This window comes from Musca domestica, unplaced genomic scaffold (assembly GCF_030504385.1).
Source record: "Musca domestica strain aabys unplaced genomic scaffold, Musca_domestica.polishedcontigs.V.1.1 261, whole genome shotgun sequence".
Classification (NCBI taxonomy): Eukaryota; Metazoa; Arthropoda; class Insecta; order Diptera; family Muscidae; genus Musca; species Musca domestica.
The window spans coordinates 50,832-77,769 of NW_026712284.1; the positions used below are offsets into that span (position 1 = coordinate 50,832).

Below are 26,938 nucleotides of genomic sequence, written 5' to 3' on the forward strand. Positions count from 1 at the left end.
AAAAATAGAAAATTTTGGGAATTGTGACGATTTGGAAATGCCTGTGAAAACTGACTATCAAAGGCTTGTTTTGGAAGCTTGAAATAGTTGAAATTATTTTGGAAGCTTGAAAACCAGTAAGGAAATATCTCAAGTCAGGCGGGCAGACTTTATGATACCCTACACCCTCTTGGCATTTTTAGTAGAACTTCCGTAACAAATTATGTAATTTATTTGAAGTAGATGAAGTACCACCTATCACCCTTTGGCTTTAGAGCAGTTAAACTTTGGTTTCAGGGGGAACCAATATATGGGAGTCGAACCAATTCTGAGTCGACTTTCCCTAAATTTGACGGAGATGTTTTTATCTTTAATACTATATAACATTGTATCAATTCGAGAAGGATTATATTAAAACAAGTAAAAAAGCAATAAGTTCGACCGGACCGAACTTTGAACACCCTTACCCATTTGGAACGAAAGAAATTTTCAAAAAAAAAAAATTCGTTAAAATTCTGAAAATACCGAATACAGCCGTTATGTTGGGGTCTATACGAAGACATGGACCTGTATAAGCATCTTTTCTCATAAGCCATTCAAATACGAAACTTGAAAAAAAATTCGGTGAATAATGTTGCTAAAATCGTCAAAATATCGAATTTAGGAAGCTACCGCTATATCTGCGCTATACAAAGACCTGGACCAGTATAGATAATTTTCTGCCACAGGCTGTAGGACCTATTAGAAACTTGAAATACGAAATTTCAAACAATTTCGGTGAATATTGAACCCAAAATCATCAAAATACCGCATATCGGGAGGTACCGTTATATGGGGGCTATACGAAGAGGTGGACCTGCATAGACAATTTTCTGTCTTAGGCTGTAGTATCCATTACGAACTTCTAATACCAAATTTGAAACAACTCCAATGAATAATATCACTAAAATCATGAAAATACCGAATATCGGGACGTACCGTTATATGGGGGATATACCATGACGTGAACCTACATGGCTCATTTTCTGTCTTAGGTTGCAGTTTCTATTTCGAACTTCAAATACAAAATTTGAAACAATTCCGATGAATAAAGTCACTTAAATCGTAAAAATACCGAATATAGAAAGGTACTGATATATGAGACCCATACGAAAACCTGACCTACATAGACAATTTTCTGTCTTAGGCTGTAGTATCCGAACTTCAAATGCCAAATATGAAACAATTCCGGTGAATAATGTCGCTAAAATCATCAAAATACCGAATATGGGGAGGTATCATTATATGGGGGCTATACGAAGAGGTGGACCTGTACAGACAATCTTCTGTCTTAGGCTGTAATATCTATTTCGAACTTCAAATACCAAATTTGAAACAATTCCGGTGAATAATGTCGCTTAAATCACCAAAATACCGAATATCGGGAGGTACTCTTATATGGGGGCTATACGAAGACGTAGACCTGCACAGACAATTTTCTGTCATAAGCTATCCATTACCAAATTCTAATACCAAATTTGAAATAATTCCGGTGAATATGTCGCTAAAGTCATCAAAATACCGAATATTGGGGCCTATACAAGGACCTGGACCTACATAGACAATTTTCTGTCAGAGGCTGTAGTATCTATTTCTAACTTCAAATACCAAATTTGAAAGTATTCTGGTGAATAATGTCGCTAAAATCATCAAAATATCGGGAGGTACTGATATATGGGGGCTTTACGAAAACCTGGATCTGCATAGATAATCTTCTGTCATAGACTGAAGTTCCCATTACGAACTCTACAGGGTGAGATAAGAAAAAAACTGCAACAAAGGTGACCTTTGCCACGAATTATGGCCTTCAAACGGCCAATGAAACCGACACACACTGCCCGAATGTTGCTCTGCTGTATTTTGGGCCATTCCCGGCAAAGCGCTTGCTTGAGGTGATCGACACTTTGGTATTTTTTAGTGCCAACCTTGCTTTCCAAAAAATACTCCAGACACAATAGTCCAACGGTTTGGTATCCAGAGATTTTGGTAGCCATTTTGCGCTGGAAATGAAGCAAAGAACCTCATTTTGTCACCATTCCTGGGTGGTGAGTGCGATAGCGCTGAGTCCTGTTGGAGTGTTCAAGGTCTGCGGCCAAAATGTTTGAGTGTCCAAGGCTTTAATACACCCTCCAGAATATTTTCGCGATAAGGTCGACGGCAAGGTCGATTAATACAAGTGGAGAGCGACCATCGGCTGTTATGGCGGCCCACACCATCACCATGGCCGGCGCTTGAGTTCTGGTGCCCAACCGAAGGTGCACATTTTCAGCTGATCTCTTTGGCAAGTAAACACGATCATTTTGTTTGTTTACAAACTGCTGGACAATGAATGTTTACTCATCGGGACCAAACCAACCAAATTCGGCTCATCACTTCTTTAGGCCAAGCGAAGCAACTGTTTAGATCTTTTGAGTCTATTTTCTTTCTGTTGCAGTGTAAGTTCTTGCACTTTTTGGAATTTCAATGGCATTACCCCGAGCTCATTTTTCAATATTTGCCGAATGGAATATTGCGATATGTTCAGGCCACGAGCCATTTTTCGGTCACTGCGATGCGGGTTTCGATCAAGTCGCTTTTTCGAACCATTTCTGGTGATTTGCAGGTTTCTTCCGTCTACTTCCACTCCCGTCCTTGACGTCGGGCTACACTACCAGTATCACGGTAACGAGTGATGGTACGAGACACAAAAGATTTATTCACATTTAAATGCTGGAGTGACCTAACCATAGCCACTTGTGGTTTTCCAGCCAAATATAAAGTAATCGCACTATCACGCTTGAATTCCATCACGAATAACTTTTTCTCTGGAAAATTCTCACCAACATGCTTTTGTACGCTTGTAAACAATATAATAACCTGTCACTGGAATAACTTTAACAGCTGTCGGACGAGTTGCTTAGAAATGACAGCAGTCTGAAGTTGGTTGCAGTTTTTTCATCTCACCCCGTATTCTTTATTATGTCTAAAATTATTATTTCGATGAGTTACAAACGGAATGACGAACTTTATATACCCATCATACTATGTATTGTGGAGGGTATAAAAATACAATCAATGGCTTGTTTGGAGGCTTGAAGGGCTTATTAAGACTTAATTCTTCATGACTATCAAGAAAGTCTATTTTAAATAATATTCCTGACTATCCTTAGAAAGTTATTTCTTTGATGCCAAATTTTATGAATTTATATCCCATGTTTCGTTTTTTTCATCTCAAATATCTCTCATTTTCCTTACTTTTCCCAATAAACACTCTCTCTCTCCTGCCACTTTCCCAGCAAGACGATTTTCTTCCCATCACCCCACATTTTTTCCAATACCACCATCATTTCAATCAACAAAAAAAACGAAAAACCCAATACATTCCCCATTTCTTTTGTTTCATTTGCCACATTTTTTTTTTGGCTTCTGCATTTGGCTAATTGTAAAAAATGCATAAATTTTCAGCATTTACGTCTTTTGGTAGGTTTATTTTAGAAATTTTACAAAAAAAAAAAAAAAATTCTAAATCCTTCCAACACCCCACCCAGAAACAAGAAAAAAATATAGAATTTTTTTAAAATAAACAAAATATTATTTATAATATATAGCGAACACGTTCATATGTAAGAAGGATTGTAGGGGCTCACTAGTGTATGGGAACTTTTTGTGGGAAAATTACCAGAAACAAAAAAGATACTGTTGAAAAAAAGAAAAATAGTTTTTATATTGCAATGCCAAAGGCGTAAATATTTTTTTAATGCACCAGAATATTGCATGGGCACCCTACCCTAAGTCAAGGTCATGGGTGGGAGGGAGTGGCATATGACACATATAGAAATAATTTAAACTTTTAAAACAAAATAAGGATATTTCGATAAACCTGTACGAAGACTTGCATATTTGGAAGGCTTGAATATTTATTGAAAATTACCCAGGTTAGGTCCTGTTTGGAAAGTTTGGAAATAAATTTTGAATTTACCATTCAAAGACTTTTAAGAATCCACCATTACATTTGTTCTAATTCGCCATTGATTTTTTGTTAGGGAGTCATGTTAATGTACAGGTCAAGACTTTTTTGGGAGACATGAATATAAATTGAAAATTTCACTTTCTTTCTTTATTTGGTAGGCATGACAATCAAGAGTCAAATCCAGGTTTTAGGGATTGTTAAAAATCTACAATTCAATAATTAAAAATTCGGCATTAAATTTATAATAGGGAGCCATGCTAATGTACTTGATTAGGCTTGTTTGGAAGGCTTGAATATGAATTGAAAATTGCACGTTAATGGCTTGTTTAGCAGGCTTGACAATCGAGAGTTAAATCCACGTTTTAGGGATTGTTAAAAAGCTACAATTAAATCTAATTAAAATTTGGCATTAATTTTTTTATAGAGAGCTGGGCTAGTGTACTGCCTTAGGCTTGTTTGGGTGGCTTGAAAATGAATTGAAAATTGCACGTTAAGAACTTGTTTGGCAGGCTTGACAATCGAGATTCAAATTAACGATTTAAAGATTGTTACAAGTCAACTGTTTATTTTATATTATATTGTAATATTATTTTGTGTTAGGGAGACTCGAAATCACACTCATACATGGCTAGTTTGCGCGGCTTGAATATGAATTGAAAACATGCACTTTAAGGACTTGTTAGGCGTATTTAAAAATATAATATAATAAATTAGGAAGACTTGAAAGTGTGTATTTAAAAAAAATTAAGAACTTGACAAATATGCTGGAAAATTACCTGTACAAAGTTTGAAAATGCGTTTGAATATTCAAATATTCTAAAAATTAATTTAAAAATGAGCTTGTTTGTATTTTAAATCCTTAATTTTGTAGTGAAATAATTTTAGGACCTCTTTGGAGAGATTGAAACTTGGCAGGATTTACGGCTTGTAGTAAAGTGTAGACGGATGTAAGTGTAGACAGGGAAGGATTTAGGGCTTCTTAGGAAAGCATAAGAAAATATATGTTATGGCTTGATAGTCTTGGATCTATGGCTAGAAAATTGATTTAATCGCGATTCTCGATTTAGTTGAAACTATAGGGCTTAAAAGACAGTCTTGAACATGAATTAAACATGTATGATTTGATTATTAAGTTGGGTTTGTTATAAATGTATAAAATCAATTTATTATAATTTGATAAGAATTTGAAATCCTCAATTTCAGAACTGTTAGCAAGAAGTTATAATAGGGAGTTTCTTTAAAAATCTTGAAAATGGCATGATTATAGTTTATTTGGCTTGAAGCTTTGTCGTAAGTGTAGCAATGTTTTTAAAGGCGACTCGTTTAATGGTCTTAGCTTTAAGATTTGTTAAGAAAACTTGATTTGAAATAAAAAATTACCCAGTTAGGTGTCGCATTCTTTGGCTTGTAAGGCATTGTGCGGCTTGTTAGGCTGTCTTGAAAATGAATTCAACATTTATGGCTTGATAACTAATTTGGGTTTTTTACGAAGGTTTTAAAATCATTTTGTTTAGAATCTTTTTGCATTTCAAATCCTCAATTTTGTAATAAGAACATTTTTGGGGATTCTTCGGAAAGCTTAAAAATGGCATGACAATTATGGCTTGTTAGGCTTGGGTCTTGGTTTTAAGGCTGGGAAATGAAATGAAAGATTTGCCCTTTAATGGTCTGAGTTTTACAATGTACTGGTTGTGTTAATAAGACTTAATCTCATGAGGTGCTATTTAAGGACGCGTGAAGGATTCACGACTAAGGCAACAGCGTAGGGCTTGTTAGGCAGTGTTGACAATTAATAATACATTTATGGCTTGATTAATAATTTGGATTTGTTGGCAAGGAGTAGAAAGAACTTCTTTAGAATCCAAAGAAGGCTTAAAAATGAGAAATTTAAAAATTTAGGAGAAATTTAAAAAAAAATAATTTAAAGTCTCGATTTATGTCACAGTGTGGGTCATGTTAGGATAGCTTGAAATTAATTGAAATATGTGGCTTGATTATCAATTTGGATTTGTTAAGAAAGCTCAAAGCTATTTTCGGTCTATGCTTTACGATTTAGTGGTTGTTAAGAACATTGGAATATTGTTAAGAACAAATTGAATGTATTCATGATTAAGTTGACAGCGCTTGGCTTATAAGACATTGTTTGACTTGAATTTGACATATATGGCTTGTTTTTTTAGTTTTGGGCTTTAACTTTTTTAACTTATAAAATCAATTTAATCAAATCAATAAATATGCATTTTAGCTTTTTGAAAAGGCTCAACATCAAATAACTGAAATTAATTTAAAATTAAAAAAATCACGATTTAGATGTCACAGTTTTTGGCTTCTATGACATTATGCGGCTTGTTAGGCAGTCTAGAAAATTAATTAATCATTTGTTATGACTTGATAACTAATTTGGGTTTTGTGATGTAAAACCAATATATTGAAAGGCGATATGAATTTCAGATCCTCTATTTTGGAGTAGAAATTGTTGTAGGTCTTTTTTGGAAAGCATGAAAATGTTATGACATTAATGGCTTGTTAGGCTTGGGATTTTAAGGCTAAAAAATAAAATTAAAGGTCTGCACTTTAATGTTCTTAGCTTTAAGATTTACTGTTAATAAGACTTGATTAGACATTAAAAAAAAAATCAAGAATTAAGTGTCACAGTGTTTGGCTTGTAATGCATTGGGCGACCTCTTAGACTGTCTAGCATTTATTTAAGCATTTATGACTTTATAAATATTTTGGGTTTGTAACGTTGGTTTAAAAATCAATTTTTGGAAAAACGATACTAATTAATCCTCAATTTTAAATTGCTAAAAATAATTTAAAAAAAAGTTTGAAAATAATTTTAGGACTTCTTTGCAAAGCTTGAAAATGACATGACATTTATGGCTGGTTAGGCTTGGGTCTTGGCTTTAAGTCTGGGAAATGAAATTGAAGATGTGCCATTTAATGGTCTGAGGTTTACGATTAGCTGCTTGCTAAGAACACCTGATCTGCATTTAAAAATTCACAAATTAGGTGTCTCAGTGTGGGGCTTGTTAGGCTTGTTGGAAAATCAATTAAACATTTATGACTTAATAATATATTTACGATGGGTTTTAAAAAAAGTTATTTCAAATCCTTAATTTTAGAGTAGAAATAGTTGAAGGGGTTCTTTGGAAAGCTTGAAGATACATGACATTTATGGCTTGTTAGGCTTGGGTTTTGGTTTTAAGGCTGGGGATTGAATTTAAAGGTTTGCCCTTTAATGGTCTTAGCTGTTTGCTATGAACGCTTTATTTGCATTTAAAAATTCAATATTTAGATGTCATAATGTAGGGCTTGTAAGACAATTTGGGGCTTGTTAGGCAGTCTAGAAAATGAATTATACATTTATGACTTGGTAACGAATTTGGATTTTTTACGAAGGGTTTTAAAATAAATTTATTTGAGGTTTTCTGGAAAGCTTGAAAATGACATGGCATTTATGACTTGTTAGGCTTGAGACCAGAAAATTAAATTAAAGGTTTTCTTTTGAATGGCTTACGACTTCCTGCTTTTTAAAGCTACTTGATTTAAAATTAAAAAAAAAAAAACAATATTTAGGTGTCGCAGTGTTTGGCTTGTAAGGCATTGTGCGGCTTGTTAGACTGTCTCGAAAATGGCTTGATCAACAATTTGGATTTGTAAGGAAGTTATGAAAATCCATCGATTAAAATCGAAATAGGATTTCAATTCAACAATTTTGGGTTTGTAAGGAAGGTTTTGGCTCACTTTAGGGAAGCTTGAAAATGTATTTCAACAAGGCTTGTTAGGCTTGTATGGAAGGCTAGAGTTTGTATTTTAGGATCTAAGGTTTATAGGAGACTTTTTAATGAATTTCTGTTTCCAAAGACCTCTACGAAGGCTATGAAATGCATGTAGGGAAAATTCTGAAGTATAATTTATCTACCGATGATCTGCTGAAAATCTGTAGCATGTTTAAAATGTCGACCATTATTTTTCAAACACGTCTGTCTCCCAATGGATATTTATTTTTTAGCAATGCAAGGTGCTCATTCTAAATCTAAAAATCATTTATTTACATTTCAAGTCAATACATTCTTCTTCGTTTTTTTTTTCTATTTTTTTTTTTTTTTTTTTGGAGGAAAATTTACAACAACGGAAAGGAAAAACTATTTCTCATCGAAAACAGCAACAACAAACACCACACGAAGAACATTTTTAAGAAAGAAAATTGCAGGCACATGTTTTGAGTTTTTTGGGCGAGCGTATGTCGGCGGGTGTGTGTGCCTGTGTGTGCGAAATAAGAAAACAGCAACACCAACAAATTTTTTTGAAAATCTAAACGAAATAATTCTTTCAATACTGCAACTGTTGCCATTATCTGCTGCATACTCTCTCTCTCTCTCGCCCACCTCCTCCTGTACTGTCCTGTGTAATATTTACAGAGAATGAAGGCAGCAGGGGCAGTAATTCATACACAAGAACTGAATGGCTGACTGACCGACCGACAGGCCGGCTGACTGACCGGCCCACTCTCTACGTTCAGTGCACCCACCAACCTACAGTTTTCTAATTTTTTTTTGTCTTAATATTAATGTCGATATTTTTTGTGTGCGCCGCGGTTTTTTCTTCGGTTTCATCAGCAGCAGCGTTTTTTGTTTGCATTTTTGACGTCCTAATATTAATTTTACACTTGGCCTCTAAATTTTGAATCGCCAGCAACAGCAACAACAACTTTAACATAAATATTCACCGAGTGAATATTAGGAAAAACTGCATATCTCTCGGTGTAATGTTGTTGTTGCTATTGTTTTTTTTTTTTTTTTTTGTTTTGGTTTTTGTGAAAAACATGTAAATATTTTTAAGTTCTTTCATTTCATTATCATTGAAAGAATGCCTTTTTAATAAATAATGAAAACAACCTTACGAAGTAATAGCTGATATTTAACAGATATCCCAGGCGATGATTTTGGGGGCGAATATTTATTTTTTTCCGAAAATTTTTAAACAAAAAAATATTTTGAAATTAAAAATTAGATTTTGGTGTGGGAAGTGGTAACACATTGCCAATCTCCTGGGAAGGTTTTTAATTTTTTTTCTAAAATTTTTCTTTGTAAAATATTTTTCCATGAAAATCCGTTAAGAAAAAAAAATCCACAATTATGACCTGGAGGTCCTTTGGAATTTTTTTTATTAAAAAATCCGAGATTATACGGGGTAAGATAAAAAAAACTGCAACAAAGTCAAACGCCATAATATTTAATTTTTTTTTTTAAATTTCATTCAATGAAAGCAAACCAGTAAAGAAAGTCTTAAAGTCGGGCGGTCCGACTTTATTATACCCTACACCACTTTGCTTATTTAGAAGAGCTGCGCATAACAATTAAAAGTTTTTATGAGAGAATTCAATCACACACGCTATGATTATAATTATAATTTAATCTTCAGAGGACTAAATATGCCGAAGCATTTGTATCTTTTAAATTCGGACTTGTATTGCGCATTTGGTGCGAAATTAATTTAAAAATATATATATCCAAATCGGAACCGATCTCAATAAAATTTGGCAAAGATATTTCTGAGCTGTATTTTATATATTTTCCTGAATATCGTTGTTACGGAGTGCATATTACGGCTGTGGGTAACAAATATGACAAATCGGATGAACAGTATATGTGGGAGCTATAGCTATATCTGAACCGATCTTCACCAAATTTGACATACTAGCTTCTAGACTCAATTCGGTCGAAAGTGTCAAATTTCATCCCATTTGGGCAAATATTAGACGTTTGGTGCACAATAAAATGTAAATCGGACGAAGTTATGTGTGGGAGCTATATCCAAATCTGAACCGATCTTGATAAAATTTAGCAAATGTATTTCTGAGCTGTATTTGCTATATTTCCCCAAATATTGTTGCTACAGAGTGCATATTACGGCTGCGGAGGACAAATATAACAAATCGGATGAACAATATATATGGGAGCTATAGTTAGATCTGAACCGATTTCGATCAAATTTTGCATACTAATTTTCAGGTCCAATCTGATTGTACGTGCAATGGCTTTACGTTACCTCTTTATAAGAGATTTTGTATTGATAGTCTAAATGAAATCGAATGTTAATCTAGCGTTTTATCAGCTTCATGGATATTCAAAATTTTTTACCCTATGTGGGGAGGTACCAGAAAGAGTGGACCGATATATCCCATCTCCACACCAGATCTTATGTATGTAAAAATAATGGGATGTGCCAAATATGAAGAGAACCGGATACTTATTTCGGATTTTATGATCGTTTTGCTTATTCGAAACTTTGACCCTTTGTGGGGGAGGTACCAGAAGGAGTTGTCCGATCTCTACCTTCTTTATAATGAACAGTTCTAAAGATGCTAGTGATGGACATATTGAGATGTGCCAAGTCTGAATGGAATCGAATATTAATTTTGCGTTTTATCAGCTTCATGGATATTCAAAATTTTACCCTATGTGGGGAAGGTACTAGAAGGAGTGGACCGATATTGCTCAACTTCACACCAGATCTTGGGTTAATAAAAATATTGTGATGTATGTAATTTCAGAACAATTGGACTCTTATATCAAATTGTATGCGAGTTATAATTATTCAAAAATTTTACCCTTCATTTGCGCACCTCACCCAGCACCGATGCGAATATTAGGGTTTGCAAAGTTGGAGCAAAATCGGATCATCCTTTATCTGTCTGCAATGAAATATATATATTTTTTGTTTTTGAATATTGCGACGTTTTGTTGGGCAGGTAGCAGAAGAAGAGGACCAATATTGCCCATCTCCGAACTCGATCTAAGTTTGACAAAAATATTACGATGCACCAAGTTTGGACTAAATCGGATACTCCCTGTAGGAGTTATCATGCGCACTAGCCAGACAGACGAACGAACGGACATCGCTAGATCTTCTCCAAATGTCCTGAAACGGATTGGGTCCAAAGAGACCTAGGCTCTAAAACCGTTATTTCGATGAGGCACCTTTTTGGCCGTATCAAATGATATATATCCTGTCTAGCCATATGGCTAAGGTTATTAGATTAGATATTAGTGTGGGAAGTGGGAAAACATTGCCAAGCACCTAGGAAGGTTCTTTTTTTTTTTTCCAAATTTTAAGATTTTTGAAAAGGATTGGGTCCAAAGAAACCTAGGCTCTAAAACCGTTACTTCGATGAGGCACCTTTTTGGCCGTATCAAATGATATATAACCTCTCTAGCCATATGGCTAAGGTTATTAGATTAGATATTAGTGTGGGAAGTGGGAAGAAAGGAAGTTTCTTTTTTTCCAAAATCTAAGATTTTCCCTAAGTTTCTTCAAAAATTTCTATAAAATCCGCATTTATATTTATGACCTGGAAGTCCTTTAGAATTGTTTTTTTTTAGAAAAATTGCAGAATATAGTTCTTTCAAATGTTTTCTTTGAAAAATTCACGATTTTCTTAACAAAAGTTCCTGGCAAAATTTTCCAATTTGGCCTGGCGTCCATGAAAAACCCACGAGTTAAGTCCCGATAGTTCATCAAGTTGTTTTTGATCCCCCACCATTGATCTGTTGATTCTTGAAAAATACTCCTTGAAATATACACGTTTAAGCCAAAACTTTTCCCTCAAAAAAAAGAAAAACTCCATTGGTTCTTGGAATTATATTTCCCAAAAAATCACAATCTTAGTCCTAGAAGTCCTTTAAAAGTATTCCTTTACGGTAATCGCCGTCATAAATCTGTGGATTCTTAAAAAATATATATTTTGAAATCTGAAAAAATAATTCGTTATAAAAAAACTCACATTTGATCCTTGAAAAAATATTCTTAAAAAAATCCTCGTTTGGTAGTCTGATGATTCTTATTTCAAAAAATTTCATGTCCTATAAAAATCTGCGGTTTAGTGGTTCTTAAAAATATAGAAATAATATTTTTATAAAATACAAGCTTGAAGAATTGTCCTGAACATACCTGTCCTTCATGACCACTGGGGTATTATTTTTTAAAAGAGATCCTAACCTAACTTTTTAAATATTGCAAAATCACTTCTTTTAATGGGTTGAAATTTTTTTAAAATTCAAAAAATTGCATCAAAGAAAAATTAAATCCCCTTCCCCCAACAAAAATTTAATTTAATTTCCAAAAAAAAAAAAAAAAAATAATGAATTCAATTTTTTTGTCATTATTTTTGGCCAAAATTTCAAATTTAATTTTATTTTTATACAAAAGAAAAAAAAGGTGAAACAACAAAAACATGTTGTAAATTCATGTTTTTCGACGCATTTACAAATTTTTGCGGAAAATATTCGAAACAATTAAAATCGACAATTAATTTCTTTCTTTCTTACTGGCTGGCTGGCTGGTGCTGAGTGTGGACATAATATTTTGTTAAAAATATATTTTAAATGTGACAAAAGAAATAAATACAAAAAAAATGAAAAAAAAAATACAAAAAAATTTTGAAGAATAGAAATTGCCGGCCAACAGAAGAAGGAATTAAAATTCTAACAAAACTGAATTTGGCCCACGAAATGCCAAAATATCTACACTCTTCAGTTTCAAAATTATGATGTTGACAAATTGGCAATTAGTTTTTGTTGTTGTTGTTTTTGTTTTCTTCTTCCATTGGCTTTCTAATGGCTAGAACCTGAAATTATAAAAATAATATTTTGAAGGCATCCAAGACGCGTAATTGTGGGTTTCTTGCAAGCACCCTAAGCCTGGTTATTTGACAGAATATTTTTTTAAGGACCTTCCGACCCCAAAACTTGGATTTTCTGAGTATTTTTAAGGAAAATATTCTATAAGGGTAACTCAGAGCTATACTTGTGGATTTTTAAATAATATGTTATCGAAGGCCATCCGATCATCTAACGTGGGTTACATTTTTTTACACTCCACCGCTCATAGTATGGGATTCGTCACTCCGTTTGTAACTAATCGAAATTATAATTTTAGACAATAACAAGGTATACAGGGTGATATGAAAAAACTGCAACCAACTTTAGACTGCTGTCATGTGCAAGCCACTCGTCCGACAGCTGTTAAAATTATTCCAGTGATAGCTCATTATATTGTTTACAAGCGTACAAAAGCATTTTTGTGAGAATTTTCCAGAAAAAAAGTTATTCGTGATGGAATTCAAGCGTGATTCGAGTGTGATTTCTTTATATTTGGCTGGAAAACCACAAGTGGCTATCGTTAGAGCACTCCAGCATTTAAATATGAATAAATCTCTTGTGTCTCGTACCATCGCTCATTACCGTGATACTGGTAGCGTAGTCCGACGTCAAGGAAGTAGAAGTGGACGAAAGAAAACAGCAACATCAGCAGAAATGGTTCGAAAAATAAAGAAGCAGCGATTTGATCAAAACCCGCGTCGCAGTGGCCGAAAAATGACCCGTGAGCTGAACATATCGGAATATTCCATTAGGCAAATATTGAAAAATGAGCTCGGACTAAAGCCATTGAAATTCCAAAAAGTGCAAGAACTTACACCGCAACAGAAAGAAAATAGACTCAAAAGAGCTAAAGAATTGCTTCGCTTGGCCGAAAGTGGTGAACTGCCGAATTTGGTTGGTTTGGTCTCCGATGAGAAAAAATTCGTTGTCCAGCAGTTTGTAAACAAACAAAATGATCGTGTTTACTTGTTGCTGCGAAAGAGGTCAGCTGAAAATGTGCACCTTCGGTTGGCCACCAGAACTCAAGCGCCTGCCATGGTGATGGTGTGGACCGCCATAACAGCCGATGGTCGCTCTCCCCTCGTATTAATCAAGCGTGGCATCAGAAAAAATGCCGAATATTATCGCGAAAATATTCTGGAGGGTGTATTAAAGCCATGGGCACGCCAACCTTTTTGATGGTGTGGGCCACCATAACAGCTGATGGTCGCTCTCTGCTCCGCTCGTATTTATCGACAGAATAAATGCCGAATATTATCGCGAAAATATTCTGGAGGGTGTATTTAAGTCTTGGACAGGCATACATTTTGGCCGCAGGCCTTGGATATTCCAACAGGACTCAGCGCTCAGCACGCGCCACCTAAGAATGATTACAAAATGAGGTTCCTCGCTTCAATTCCAGCCCACAATGGCCACCAAAATCTCTGGATACCAATCCATTGGACTATTGTGTCTGGAGTATTTTGGAAAGCAAGGTTGGCACTAAAAAATACCAAAGTGTCGATCACCTCAAGCGGCAAGCACTTCGCCGGCAATAGGCCAAAATACCGCAGAGCAACATTCGGTCAGCATGTGATGGTTTCATTGAGTGTTGGCAGGCCATAATTCGTGCCAAAGGTGACCAATTCGAACAAATCTAAACTTTCTAAAATTAGATGCTATTTCCGACATTTTTTGCTTTCATTGAATAAAATTAAAAAAAATGTAAAAATTATGGCGTTTGCCGTAGTTGCAGTTTTTTTTATCTCATCCTGTATGCATTAGAGCAGTAAAAATATTTTTTTATATTATCTCAGAGGTCCTGTAAAATTTCAAGGACTATTAGGGTCTTTTTGAAATATTTTTTCGAAAGACTAATGTGGATTTTCATGGCCCTTTATTTTTAGCCGATTTTTATACCCTACACCACAAGGTGGTCAGGGTATTATGTCTTTGTGCAGTTGTCTGTAACAGGCAAAAGGAGACGAGATAGACCCATAGTTCCTTTTGATAATCTGCATAGAATCACATTCTGAGTCGATTTATGTATGTCCGACCGTCCGTCTGGCCATGTATTCTTATGAACAAAATGCAGGTCGCATTTATTATCCGATTGAGATGAAATTTTGCACAAAACATTTATTTGGCCCAAGGACGAACCCTATTGAAATTGGAGATAATCGGTCAAAATTTAGATATAGCTCCCATATATATCTTCGTCCGATTTGCCTTCGATTGTGCACCAAACGTATAATATCAGCCCGAATAGTATGGAATTTTGCACATACAACCAAATTAGGCCTGAAAATAAGTATGCCAAATTTGATCGAAATCGTTTCAGATATATATAACTCTCATATATATTGTTTATCCGATTTGTTGTATTTATTACCCACATCCGTAATATGCACTCCGTAACAACGTTATTCAGGGAAATATATCAAATACAGCTCAGAAATACTTTTGCAAAATGTTATCGAGATCGGTTCAGATTTGAATATAGCTCCCATACATAACTTCGTCCGATTTACCTTCGATTGTGCACCAAACGTCTAATATTTGTCCAAATGAGATGGAATTTGTCACTTACAATCGAATTAAGTCTAGAAGCTAGTATGTAAAATTTGGTGAAGATCGGTTCAGATATAGCTATAGCTCCCATATATACTGTTCTTCCGATTTGTTATTTTTGTCCTCCGCAGCCGTAATATGCACTCCGTAACAACGTTATTCAGGGAAATATATCAAATATAGCTCAGAAATATCTTTGCAAATTTTATCGAGATCGGTTCAGATTTGGATATAGCTCCCATATATATCTTTATCCGATTTACCTTTAATTGAGCACCAAACGTCTAATATTTGTCCAAATTGGATGAAATTTGGCACTTACGACCGAATTGAGTCTAGAAGCTAGTATGTCAAATTTGGTGAAGATCGCTTCAGATATAGCTATAGCTAAAAGATACAAATGCTTCGGCATATTTAGTCCTTTGAACTTTAAATTATAAATATAATCATAGCGTGTATGATTGAATTATGCGGAGCTCTACTAAATTAGCAAAGTGGTGTAGGGTATCATAAAGTCGGCCCCGCCCGACTTTAAGACTTTCGTTACTGGTTAATTTTGAAATCATTCAACTAACTTCTTCTTCTCAAAAACCTGCATGTAAATCTGTTCAACAAAAGTCCTTTCCTGCCACCCAATCTCCAAAAATAATTCCCACACCTTAACGCACTCACTCTGAATCAATCCCCTCCAAACCCTTGCAGGTATTGTTGCTGTTGTTTTCCTTTTTAAAAATACCCACCCACCGCCAACAACAGAGTGAAGGGGAAGCGAAAAAAAAAACGTCATTAATTATTCAAAAACCTGGATGTCTTATTCGTTCTTTCTGTCGAGCAAAGGGAGCGAGCGAACCATCCAACATCCATCCCTCTTCCAAACACTTATGTACTACGAAAACCTCTACGCCACACCAAAACCACCTTTCTTCCCTCGCAACATCTTTTTTTCTTTCATTCTTCCTAACTTTTGCTCAAATTCGCTGCCTTGGCAAAGGAACGCACAAAAAATAACAACAACACGAACAACAACGACACCAACATTGCAGGAGTTTTCAAAAATTCAAAACTCAAACTCATGTAAAGGATTTTTAACAAAAACGCCTAAATCATCATCTGCTGCTGCTGTTGTCGTTCCCTTATCGTCGTCGTTGTTGTTGTTCTTTATTCATAGACAAAAATAACAACAGCATCCAACAGCCATAGCCACAGCCACAGCCACATTTCAACGTCTCATTTCAACCCTCGAAAATTGAAACTCGCTTTGCGTTTTTCTTGTGTTTTTGTTGCTGTTGTTGTTTTTTTCGTCCTTTTTCGCTTCAGACTTTTCTCTCTCTTTTGGTGCGAAAAATTTACATTTCCCAACCTCATTCGCCGCAGCGTCATCTTGAGATGCTGCCTTGGCAAGCTGTTACCCCTTTTTTCTGCGGGTTGAAGACAAATTTCTTTGATTTGAATTTTACATGACAGCGAAGTTCGCAGGCGAACGAACGCTGCCAGCGTGAACGACGGCATCGTCAATTGGTGGGAGGGAGAGGGTTGGAGATGTTAAAACGGCGACAGAGCGCAAGTTCTTGACGGCGTATTTAACGACGACTGTGTTGCTGGAACTTCTTTTCGCGAAACTTGGAGCAGAATACCGATTTGGCGTTTTACAGCGAATTTTTTAGCATGCAAACGCTAAGCCTATACCATGCCATCGTGGGGTTAGTGGTGGGGGATATTATATATTATATATCTACCCTACCACCCACTATACCTTTAAATGTCTATGTCTATGTGTTATCTAACCCGTAAAATTTATTTTTCCTATAAATAGTTCTTTCAAAGAATTTTCACACAAAGCCCATGATTGATACGTTACACAAATATATATTTCGAAAGTCTTTGAAAAAATATTTTGAAAAAAAAAATAAAAAAGCAGTAACAGAACTGATATCCCAACGAATTATTCTTAGTATTGAGATATTTTAAAATATTTTCTTCGGTTCTGACAGACTTCAAAATAATAGTTGTGATAAAATAAAATAGTATAGATAAAATTTTACTAAAATGTATACTATGTCTGCAGGACTTTTGGTATTGAAAATAGGCCATGTAGGTCCATGTTTTGTTATAGCCCCCATATAACGGTTCCTCCCGATATTCGGTATTTTGATGATTTTAGCGACATTATTCACCGATTTTTTTATTAAGTTTCGCATTTGAATATTGTAATGGCTCATACCAAAAGTTACCTAATGTAACAGCTACATTCGGAATTTCTAAGATTTTAAGAGAATTTTTAGCGGATTTTATTGTTTTTGAGAAGTGCCAAATGATGGAGGGTATTCAAAGTTCGGCCCGGCCGAACTTACAGCTTTTTTACTTGTTAAAAATAGATTATCTGAATTTATAGACTTAAAAAACCGAGTACAGAAGTGATATCCCTATAATTGAAACTTAGTAATTCGTGATTTAAAATATTTTTATTCTTAAAAAATTACAAACTATAACTGCAACACCGATCAAAAAATAAATAAATTAAATAAAAATAATATGAAATTCGGCAAGTTTAGGCCATCCCATAAAAATTAACCTCTATGGGTTGACAGACCCAGACCCATATTCTAAAAATAATTTTAATTTTTGGTTGCCTCAAAAAAAAAATAAATAAATAAAATTAAAACACACGTTTATATTGTTAAATATACAGCTTTTTTAAATAACCCAAATATATAAAACTTGAATATTGCAAAAAAATTAGTTGTTAATAGAAAAGCCCATTTGTTTATTTAACCTATCGTCTGATAAATTTTAGATTTAGGTAATTTCTTAATGATATTCTTTAAAAATGCTAGGTTATTAGATTTTTTTTTTTAAAAAGTTAAGGCTGGATCTAATGTAAATATTATTAACAAATTTGGGCTGAGTTTTTAGAAAACAAATTCTTTAATAAATTCTAGAATTATATTTTTTTCACACATTCCCCATCTGATCTCTAATTATCCTTTCCTAAATTGGTTAATAGTTTATGGTTTAAAAATTAAAAATATTTTTTTACTACAAAAACAAAATCCATAAATAATCCTTATTCATGAGATGTTTTCAGAAAATATGCTTCAATACTTATTCTAAATATTATAAAGAAATATTTAAAAATTATTTTAAAAAATCCAAAATCACTGTTTCAGAAATAAGATGTACCCCTTTAAGCCCTTCTCAGAAAGTTCCAATTGTGATAACCTTTGCCTGTTCTTAGAAAAATCCACAAACATGCCTTTAATTAACCGGTATTTTTTACTCTGAGAGATCATCTGAAAGATCTCCTAAAACTTCCTGGTCCTTAACTATCTTCAACCTTTCCGTGTTTTTATACCCTCAGTCATATGGCTAGAGACGTTATATATCATTTGATACGGTCAAAACGTTCCTAGTCGAAATAACGGTTATAGATCATAGGTCTCTTTGGACCAAATCAGTTTCAGGATATTTGGAGTCGATCTAACGATGTCCATCCTTCCGTCTGTCTGTCTGGCTGGTGCTCACAATAACTATCGAAGGGAGTATCCGATTTAATCCAAACTTGGTACATCGTAATATTTTTGTCAAACTTAGATCGATTTCGGAGATGGACAATATCGGTCCACTCCTTCTGGTACTTCCCACACAAAATATCAAAATAATTTGCAGCACAAAAAGAGAGAGGATAATCCGATTTTGCTCCAACTTTGGGAATTCTAATATTTGCATCAGTTCTAGGCCAGTTGCGAAAATGGACAATATCGGTCCACTCCATCAAGTACCTTCCCCACAAAGGGTCAACATTTTGAGTAATTATAACTCTTATAAAATGTGATGCGAAATAAGCATCCAACTCTCTTCAAATTTCACACATGCAAACATTTTTGCCATCCCATCTGGTACCACACCTCACCCACGAAGTGTAACAATTTTCAATACGTTTATCTGTCATAACTAGCGAAACAAGTCAGTGATTCCAGATATCTCTTTCAACCAGAAACCTGAGATGAATATGGAATTAATGATTTCGTATAAAATTGGATAGGTATAAAAATTTCTATTTGCTTGTAATTTTGCCAAAACCAATATTTTTATATGTATTGGATGATGATGAAAATGGAATACCTCGGTCGAATATATTTGGTACCTCACGCACATTTCAACATTTTCTAAAAGTTATCACATATCTCATGTGAAGATATAGTCCAAACCTGGTCGCCACGTTTATTTAGGTCCGATACGAAATGGACAATATTGGTACATTCTTTCGGAACCAACTCCATAGAGGGTCAACAATTTGAATAATCGTAACAGAAGTCAAAATATTTTTAAATAATCGAACATTGGCTGAGGGTATAGATCTGTCGGCAAAACCGACTGATACTTTTTAACTTGTTTAATTCCATTTTGAACATTTTTTTACGATATCTGCACATATTATACCTCATAAGCCGCTGAATCAACGCATTACGTACTGGTTGATGCGTGGAACTTCTTTTAGATTCCAATTCGGACGATAAATGTTAATATCGAAAGGAATTTTTTTAAAAAATTTCCTTTTAAAAATGTTTCATTTAATTTTTCTCTTTCAGTTTTAAAAGTTTTCATTTCATATTTGCAAAGAACAAAATTTGAGGGCCAGCTTTAATTGACCTTTTAAAAATGTGTTTTAGAATATATTCTGTAGCTTTGAGGTATGTTAATGTGTACTTTAAAAATACTGAGGCTTCTGGTAGATATTTGTACCTAATAAAATGTTAAAAAAAATTCTATTTTTTTTTTTTGTTTTTAAAAGAGAAAATTTGCTGTGACAATCTTCAAAATATTTGAAAGAGAGCAATTTTTATTTCAGACCTTTCTATGATTTGATGATTTCAGCAGCAATAGTCTAGAAAAAACTATATTTTTTAACAGCAGGAATATATTTCCAATCCATGTTAGTAGCTTTAATATTTCTTCCTTTTTTCAATGTCCAAGCCCTGATATCCTTTTGGAAATATTATTAAATTGTCAGCTTTTATTGTCCATCTTAAAATATCATTAAAAAATCTTTGCAAAATCAGGGATTTTTAATATTCAGGCCTCTATAAGAAAATAAAAAAAATAATTTATACGCCCTTTAAAAATCTTAGCTGTGAGACTTTCAATATTATAGCTACGATAGTCTGTCAAAAAAATAATGGTTTACGCCAATGTTTTAGCTCCTACTGACGTTGCAATACTTCCTTGAAAATCCATGTTTGGAGCTCCGATTTCTCTCTCGATTAATTTTTAAAAATTTTGAGTCATTATTTTAAAACTATTCGATAATATATCACATTTTTAGATTTGATGTACTATTTCAAAAAAATAGGTTTAAAAATACATTTTTAAATTCTGAAGCTAAGGTCTCGAAAACCCTGAAATATTATGTTTACATAACCTTACAAGATGTTGGAATTCTAAATTTAATTACCTTCCGAAAATTTTTAGTTCCAATTTTTAAACTCGATTTCTTATTTTGAAAATGTTTTTAAAACAATAACTTCGATTGAATTTTAGAAATATTTTTTGAAATCTATTTTGAATCTATTCTTTCAAAATCATGAAATTTAGTTTTTAAATTAAAAAAAAAAAAAAAAAACAAAAAAAATAAATAAATAAAAATTGAAATTTCAGATTTTAATGTCCTATAATAATTCGAATTTTTTTTTGCTCTCATTGTCCTTCCAAAAATGTCATATTGTGCAATCAAGTGTCTTTCAAAACTCTACTTTGGGTTGTAATTTTTTATTTTCGGAAAACCACATCCACCGGCCGGCAGGCCCAACACCTTTTGTCCAGCAACTCTTTTTTTATTTCTTTATGGGATTTTTTATGCCCATTTCGGCATATCTTTTTTTTTCAAATCACCTTCTTCTTCTCATGACATTTGACACTTGGCCTCTCGCCGCGCAAATTATTAGCGAAAATATTTTTCCAGCTTAATGGCAATATTATGCTAAATCTCGGCGCATTGATCCCTTTTTTTTACAAAGTCATTTAATCCATTTCTTAATTCCGTTCATAAAATCCCCGAGGCGAGTGTGTACATACATACGCTACACACGCTTCGAAGTTAAGTAAGGTTCAAGTTGTGTGTTGCCGTTAAGTAAGCGATTAAAATATGCTGTAACGCTAAATCGCCAAGATTAGCGCTCTAACGAAAAAAAAGAAAATATCTGCATACGCGCTTAGCTAAGGCAAAAGGACTTATGTTTTTAATCCATTCTCAAAAATCAACAAGGATTTGATCCAGACTAACAGTTCACGCACGCACATGCACACACACATTTACGTACCTGACCTACCTGGTTGGATGGAGTCGGAGAAGGATGCTGGCGATGGCGACGGGATTGGTTGGTTGAAAATTTCACGTGTGTGTGTCTGAGAGCCAGAGTAGATTAGAAGAGCCTACTTTTTACCTGTGTGTGTGAGTGAGTGCGTGTCACACACACACACACACCATAATGTTGACTTTTCCCTCTAATCTTGTGTGTGTGAGGCTGTGTGTGTTTAGATGCGTAAATGAGGCTGTATGTGTGTATTTCCACATCCTTTTTTGTTCGCTTGTTTGTTGCTTAGAACAATCACCCATCTAACCACTCTCATTCTCTTGCTCTGTTGTTTTTTCTCTCTCTCTCTCACTCTTGCTCTCCCTCACAACGGGGCCTTCTCTGTTTTCGTTTAAATATCTGAGGGTTTTTTGGTTTGAGCATCAGTTGCATTTCAGCATCGAAACGTGAAACATAAACACGCTCCCATCTCTTCTTTTACTTTCATTTTCGAAACACCAAAATTTTACGAAGAAGAGATATTAGTGTGTAAACGACAAGATTTTCAAAAAATCGAGTTTTATAAAAAAATACTGAAAAAAAATTAAAGGATTATCAAAAAAATAAAACTTCCAAGAAGTTTTTATTTAAAAAAAAAAACAATTTATTTTTACAAAAAAAAATTAACAAAAAGTGATAACGAAATTGTTTAACAAAACACCGCGAAATATTGGATTCTCCACTTTCCCCCTTTGGATTTCTTTGTTAAGGTACCTATCGCCACCACCACCACATTTGGATTACAGTGTTAAAAAATACAACAACAAAAAATCGCCCACAAAAATATCCTCCTCAAAAAAAGGAGGAAAAAGGATTTACCTCTCTCTCCCCTCTCTCACAAAAAAATATTTTTTTTTTATTTTTTTTTTTTGTTTTCAAGAGAGTCCTTCCTTGTTTTGTTGCTGTCTTTCCCCTGCCAAAGCCAGTAACAATAACAACACCAACAATTTGTCCTTTTGGGCTCCCACTTTCCCCGCCATGGATTTTCGCTGTAACGCGTAAATTTTAGCGCTTGCGCTGTAAACCACGGACATTTTTTTTTTGATTTTTTTTGCGTGGCCTTTTTTTTGTTTTTTGCCTCTAAATTTTTTATAAATTTTATTTTATTAATTTTGTAATTTTTTCTTATTTTTTTAGATCTCCTCCCCCCTTATTTTGGAAAGCTGGAAAACTAGACAAGGCATAGAGTGAAAAACCTTTCAAAAGAAAAAGGGATTTTCGAATTCCCAAAAAAATCATGCAAAATTGGGACACTGCCACCAGTAACAACAACAACAACAACAAATCACCAGCCCTCACAATGCAACAAACAGCCGCCAATAGCAACAATTTCCTGGAGCACAACACATGGTACAATCAAATGTTTGCCGCCAACATCAAACAGGAACCCGGCACAATAAACCCACATCACCAACACCCCCAACAGCACAGCAGCATGATGGCCTCCCAGCCTCAACATTCTCCCCTGACCCACAGTGCCAATCATTTGGAGAACTATCTCAAGCAACATGCCCACAATGGCGGTGGTGGCCATCATTTGCAGTTCTCGGATAACAGCGGTGCTATGACTCCCTCACCCAATACCAATGTTGGAGGTCAAGATTTTGGTTTTGAGTCGAACACATCGTCTGCCCTGAATCCCAGTCTGCAACAACATCAGCTGTATCAGCAGCATTTCCAACAGGCCCAACAGGCAGCGGCCCAAAATCAGGTTAGCTCTCACTTGCCCCTGGGTTTTAATCCTCTGACACCACCTGGTCTGCCCAATGCCGTGTTGCCCGCCATGAATCACTACTACAGCCAACAGCAGCAGCAGCAACAACGTCAGCTACAACAAACTCCCTCGCCCTCAGCCTGCCTCAGTGATGCCCATGAAAAGTCCTCTGCCCTCACACCACGCCATACCCCTCCCATGGACATTACCCCACCCAAATCGCCCAAGGCCAGTGTACAAGCCATGGACCACCAACAGCACCCAGAAGACCAGGATTTGATTTCCAATTCCAGTGAAGATCTCAAATACATTGCCGAATCCGAGGATGATGAGTCCATACGCATGCCCATCTATAATTCGCATGGCAAAATGAAAAATCACAAATGCAAATCCTGCGGCATGGTGGCCATCACGAAAATGGCTTTCTGGGAACATGCCAGGACCCACATGAAACCCGAAAAGATCCTGCAATGTCCCAAGTGTCCCTTTGTCACCGAACTCAAACATCATCTGGAGTATCACATACGCAAACACAAGAATCTCAAGCCATTCCAGTGTGACAAGTGTTCCTACAGCTGTGTCAACAAGTCCATGTTGAATTCGCATCGCAAATCCCACTCGTCGGTGTATCAGTATCGCTGTGCCGACTGTGACTATGCCACCAAGTACTGCCACTCGTTTAAGTTGCATTTGCGTAAATATGAACACAAGCCCGGCATGGTATTGGATGAGGAGGGTATTCCCAATCCCTCGGTGGTCATTGATGTCTATGGCACCCGGCGTGGACCCAAAAATAAGTCGGCAGCCAATGCTGCTTTGAAAAAGGCCTGTAGTGATTTGAAAATTCCTCCCACTTCTCAGCTGTCGGCTGCCCTGCAAGGTTTCCCTCTCCAGCAGCAACAACAGCAGCAACAGCCTGCTTCTCCGGCCAAAAGTTCCAGCTCTGTGGCCTCGGAATTGCCTGCCTTGACCCTTAACATGTCATTGCAACAAAACCTGGCCCAACAGCAGCAGCAACAACAGCAGTCACCTGGAGCCCAAAGCCACAGCAGCCAACAACAAATCAATAATCTCCTACCTCCTTTGGCCTCTTTGCTGCAGCAAAACCGCAACATGGCCTTTTTCCCCTACTGGAACTTGAACCTGCAAATGTTGGCTGCCCAGCAACAGGCGGCAGTCTTGGCCCAACTCTCGCCGCGCATGCGTGAACAACTGCAACAACAACAACAAAACAAGCAGGCAAATGAAAATGGCGAAAATCATGGCGAAGAGGATGAGGAAGACAATGACGAAGTCGATGAAGATGAGGAGGAATTTGATGGCAAATCTGTGGATTCCGCCATGGATTTGTCTCAGGGTACCCCCACCAAAGAGGAACAACAAACCCCTGAATTGGCCATGAACTTGAAACTCAGCGAGGAGCATGGTGAGACTCCACTCTTCTCTTCCTCGGCAGCGGCCCGACGCAAGGGTAGGGTTCTCAAACTGGATCAAGAGAAAACGGCGGGACATTTGCAAATTGCCTCGGCTCCCACTTCTCCGCAGCATCATCTACATCACAACAATGAAATGCCACCCACCACCTCCTCACCCATACATCCCAGCCAGGTGAATGGTGTGGCTGCGGGCGCTGCTGATCACTCCTCGGCCGATGAATCCATGGAAACGGGGCATCATCATCATCATCACAATCCCACCACCGCCAATACCAGTGCCAGTTCCACGGCCTCCTCATCGGGCAACAGCTCCAACAGTTCCTCCACCTCAACCTCCTCGAACTCCAACTCGAGCTCGGCGGGCAACAGTCCCAACACCACCATGTACGAGTGCAAATACTGTGATATCTTCTTCAAGGATGCCGTGCTCTACACCATTCACATGGGCTATCACAGCTGTGACGATGTCTTCAAGTGCAACATGTGTGGCGAGAAATGTGATGGGCCGGTGGGTCTCTTTGTGCACATGGCCCGCAATGCCCACTCGTAAGGGGGGCCCGGTCTCGCTCAACCCGACTTGACTCACAATTTGTAAATTGTTTTTTTTTTTATTTTTGTTATCCTTTTTTCGTTGCTTTGAATTGTAAATAATTATCCCCCCCCACCCAACAAAAAAATTCTCAGTAGCTTAGGAGGGGCCTGCCTTTAGGTCACCTAAGTGAATCGTTGTCATGAATTGTAAATATGAAAATCAACATTTAGTTTTTAGTTAAATATTTTTTTTTAATTTTTAATAATTTTAAGTTTTAAAGGTTCCTTCTCCAACAACAACAAAAAAATAATATTTTTGTAATATTTGTATATCTCTAAAAAAACCAGAACAATATGACGTATTATATAATTAATTTTTAGCAAAAACGAACAAACCGAACCCATGCCCCAAAACTAGTTAAAATTTTTTAGTTTTTAAAAAATAATTAATTTTATATTTTTTAATTTTAAATTCTTCTAATTTTAACAAAAACCTTGAAAGGTTTAAAAATTCTTTAGTCATAAGTTTATAATTTTTTAAATTACTTAGAACATAAAAATAATTATTTTTTTTATTATTATTTTCCATAATAATCAACAAATCAAAAAATTTAACAATTCTACTCTTTTTATTTAAACAACAAATTTTAAGTTTTAAAAACCAACCAACCAAACCAAACAAACTCAACGAAAATCAAAATCAAACAAAAAACCCTGAAACAAAGCCAAGTCATTAGTTTTAGTTAAATAATAAAATAGTTATTATTATTATTTTAAAAAAAAAAATTTATGTAAACCAAGGGACATCATCTATTCGAGAGAGAGAAAAATAAGAATAAACATATACCAAAATTCTCAACTTTTGTGTTATATTTTAAGTCCATGTTTTTTTTTTTATATAAGAAAGAAAATTTTATTTTACAAATAAAAAACAAAAGAAATCACATCTTTTTTTTAAACAAATAATTTTTTATGCATTTTATATTTATTTATTTTATTTTTAATTTTTCCAAGCCATATAACATTTATTCAATCTACAACCATACCACTATAAAAAAAAAAACAATAGCCATAACCCAGCATAAACCATAGAACCAACCAAACCAAGCAGTAAAAGAAAAGAATCTCTAATGGATTCTTTTTTTGTAAAAAAAAAAACCAAAAAAAATTCAATCAATCCATAACAACAAAAACAATAGAAATAAACAAAAAATCCAATGATTTTAAGTTCTCCACTCAAACCAAAAAAAAAAACCACATTCTCTACCAATAGCCATAGATATCATATAAGTATTTTCTTCAATGGCAATAATTTGAAAAAGTCAAGCTTGAGCGGATGGGAGTTTCCGGAGGTTTAAAAAATTAAAAAAAAAAAATATTTAAAAAAAAAACAAGTAAAAAAAATCAGTAAGTTCCCCGGGCCGAACCTTGAATAGCCTCCAACAAATGGAAAGAATTTAGAAATTTCAAAAAAAAAAAAAAAAAATCCGTGAAAATCTTAAGAATGCAGAATAAAAAAAAAATACGAAGACCTCTACAATTGGCTGTAGTGCCTATTACGAACTTCAAATACGAAATTCGAAATAATTCCGATAAATAATGTCGCTAAAATCATCAAAATGCCGAACATAGGGAGATACCGTTACGCATAGGTAATTTTCTGCCACAGATTGTATTACTCGTTACACTGTTCAAATACGAATTCCAGTGAATAATGTAACCAA

The 26,938-nt window shown here is 35.2% G+C and overlaps 1 protein-coding gene across 2 annotated transcripts in view; it reads left to right on the forward strand.

Moving 5' to 3' along the window:
• LOC101899655 (protein hunchback-like) overlaps window positions 1-26,176 on the forward strand; it is a 33,133-nt gene extending 6,957 nt beyond the window's left edge. Inside the window, exons 1-2 of one of the 2 annotated variants that reach the window (XM_020038711.2) lie at window positions 22,143-22,243; window positions 22,671-26,176. In XM_020038711.2, coding sequence (XP_019894270.2) covers window positions 22,771-25,233 — 2,463 coding nt within the window. In that variant the 5' untranslated portion in view covers window positions 22,143-22,243; window positions 22,671-22,770 and the 3' untranslated portion in view covers window positions 25,234-26,176. Of the gene's footprint in view, window positions 1-22,142; window positions 22,244-22,670 lie in introns of those variants that run through there. The other variant, XM_005188921.4, reaches the window with a different exon arrangement.
• The last annotated feature ends 762 nt before the right edge of the window (window positions 26,177-26,938 follow it).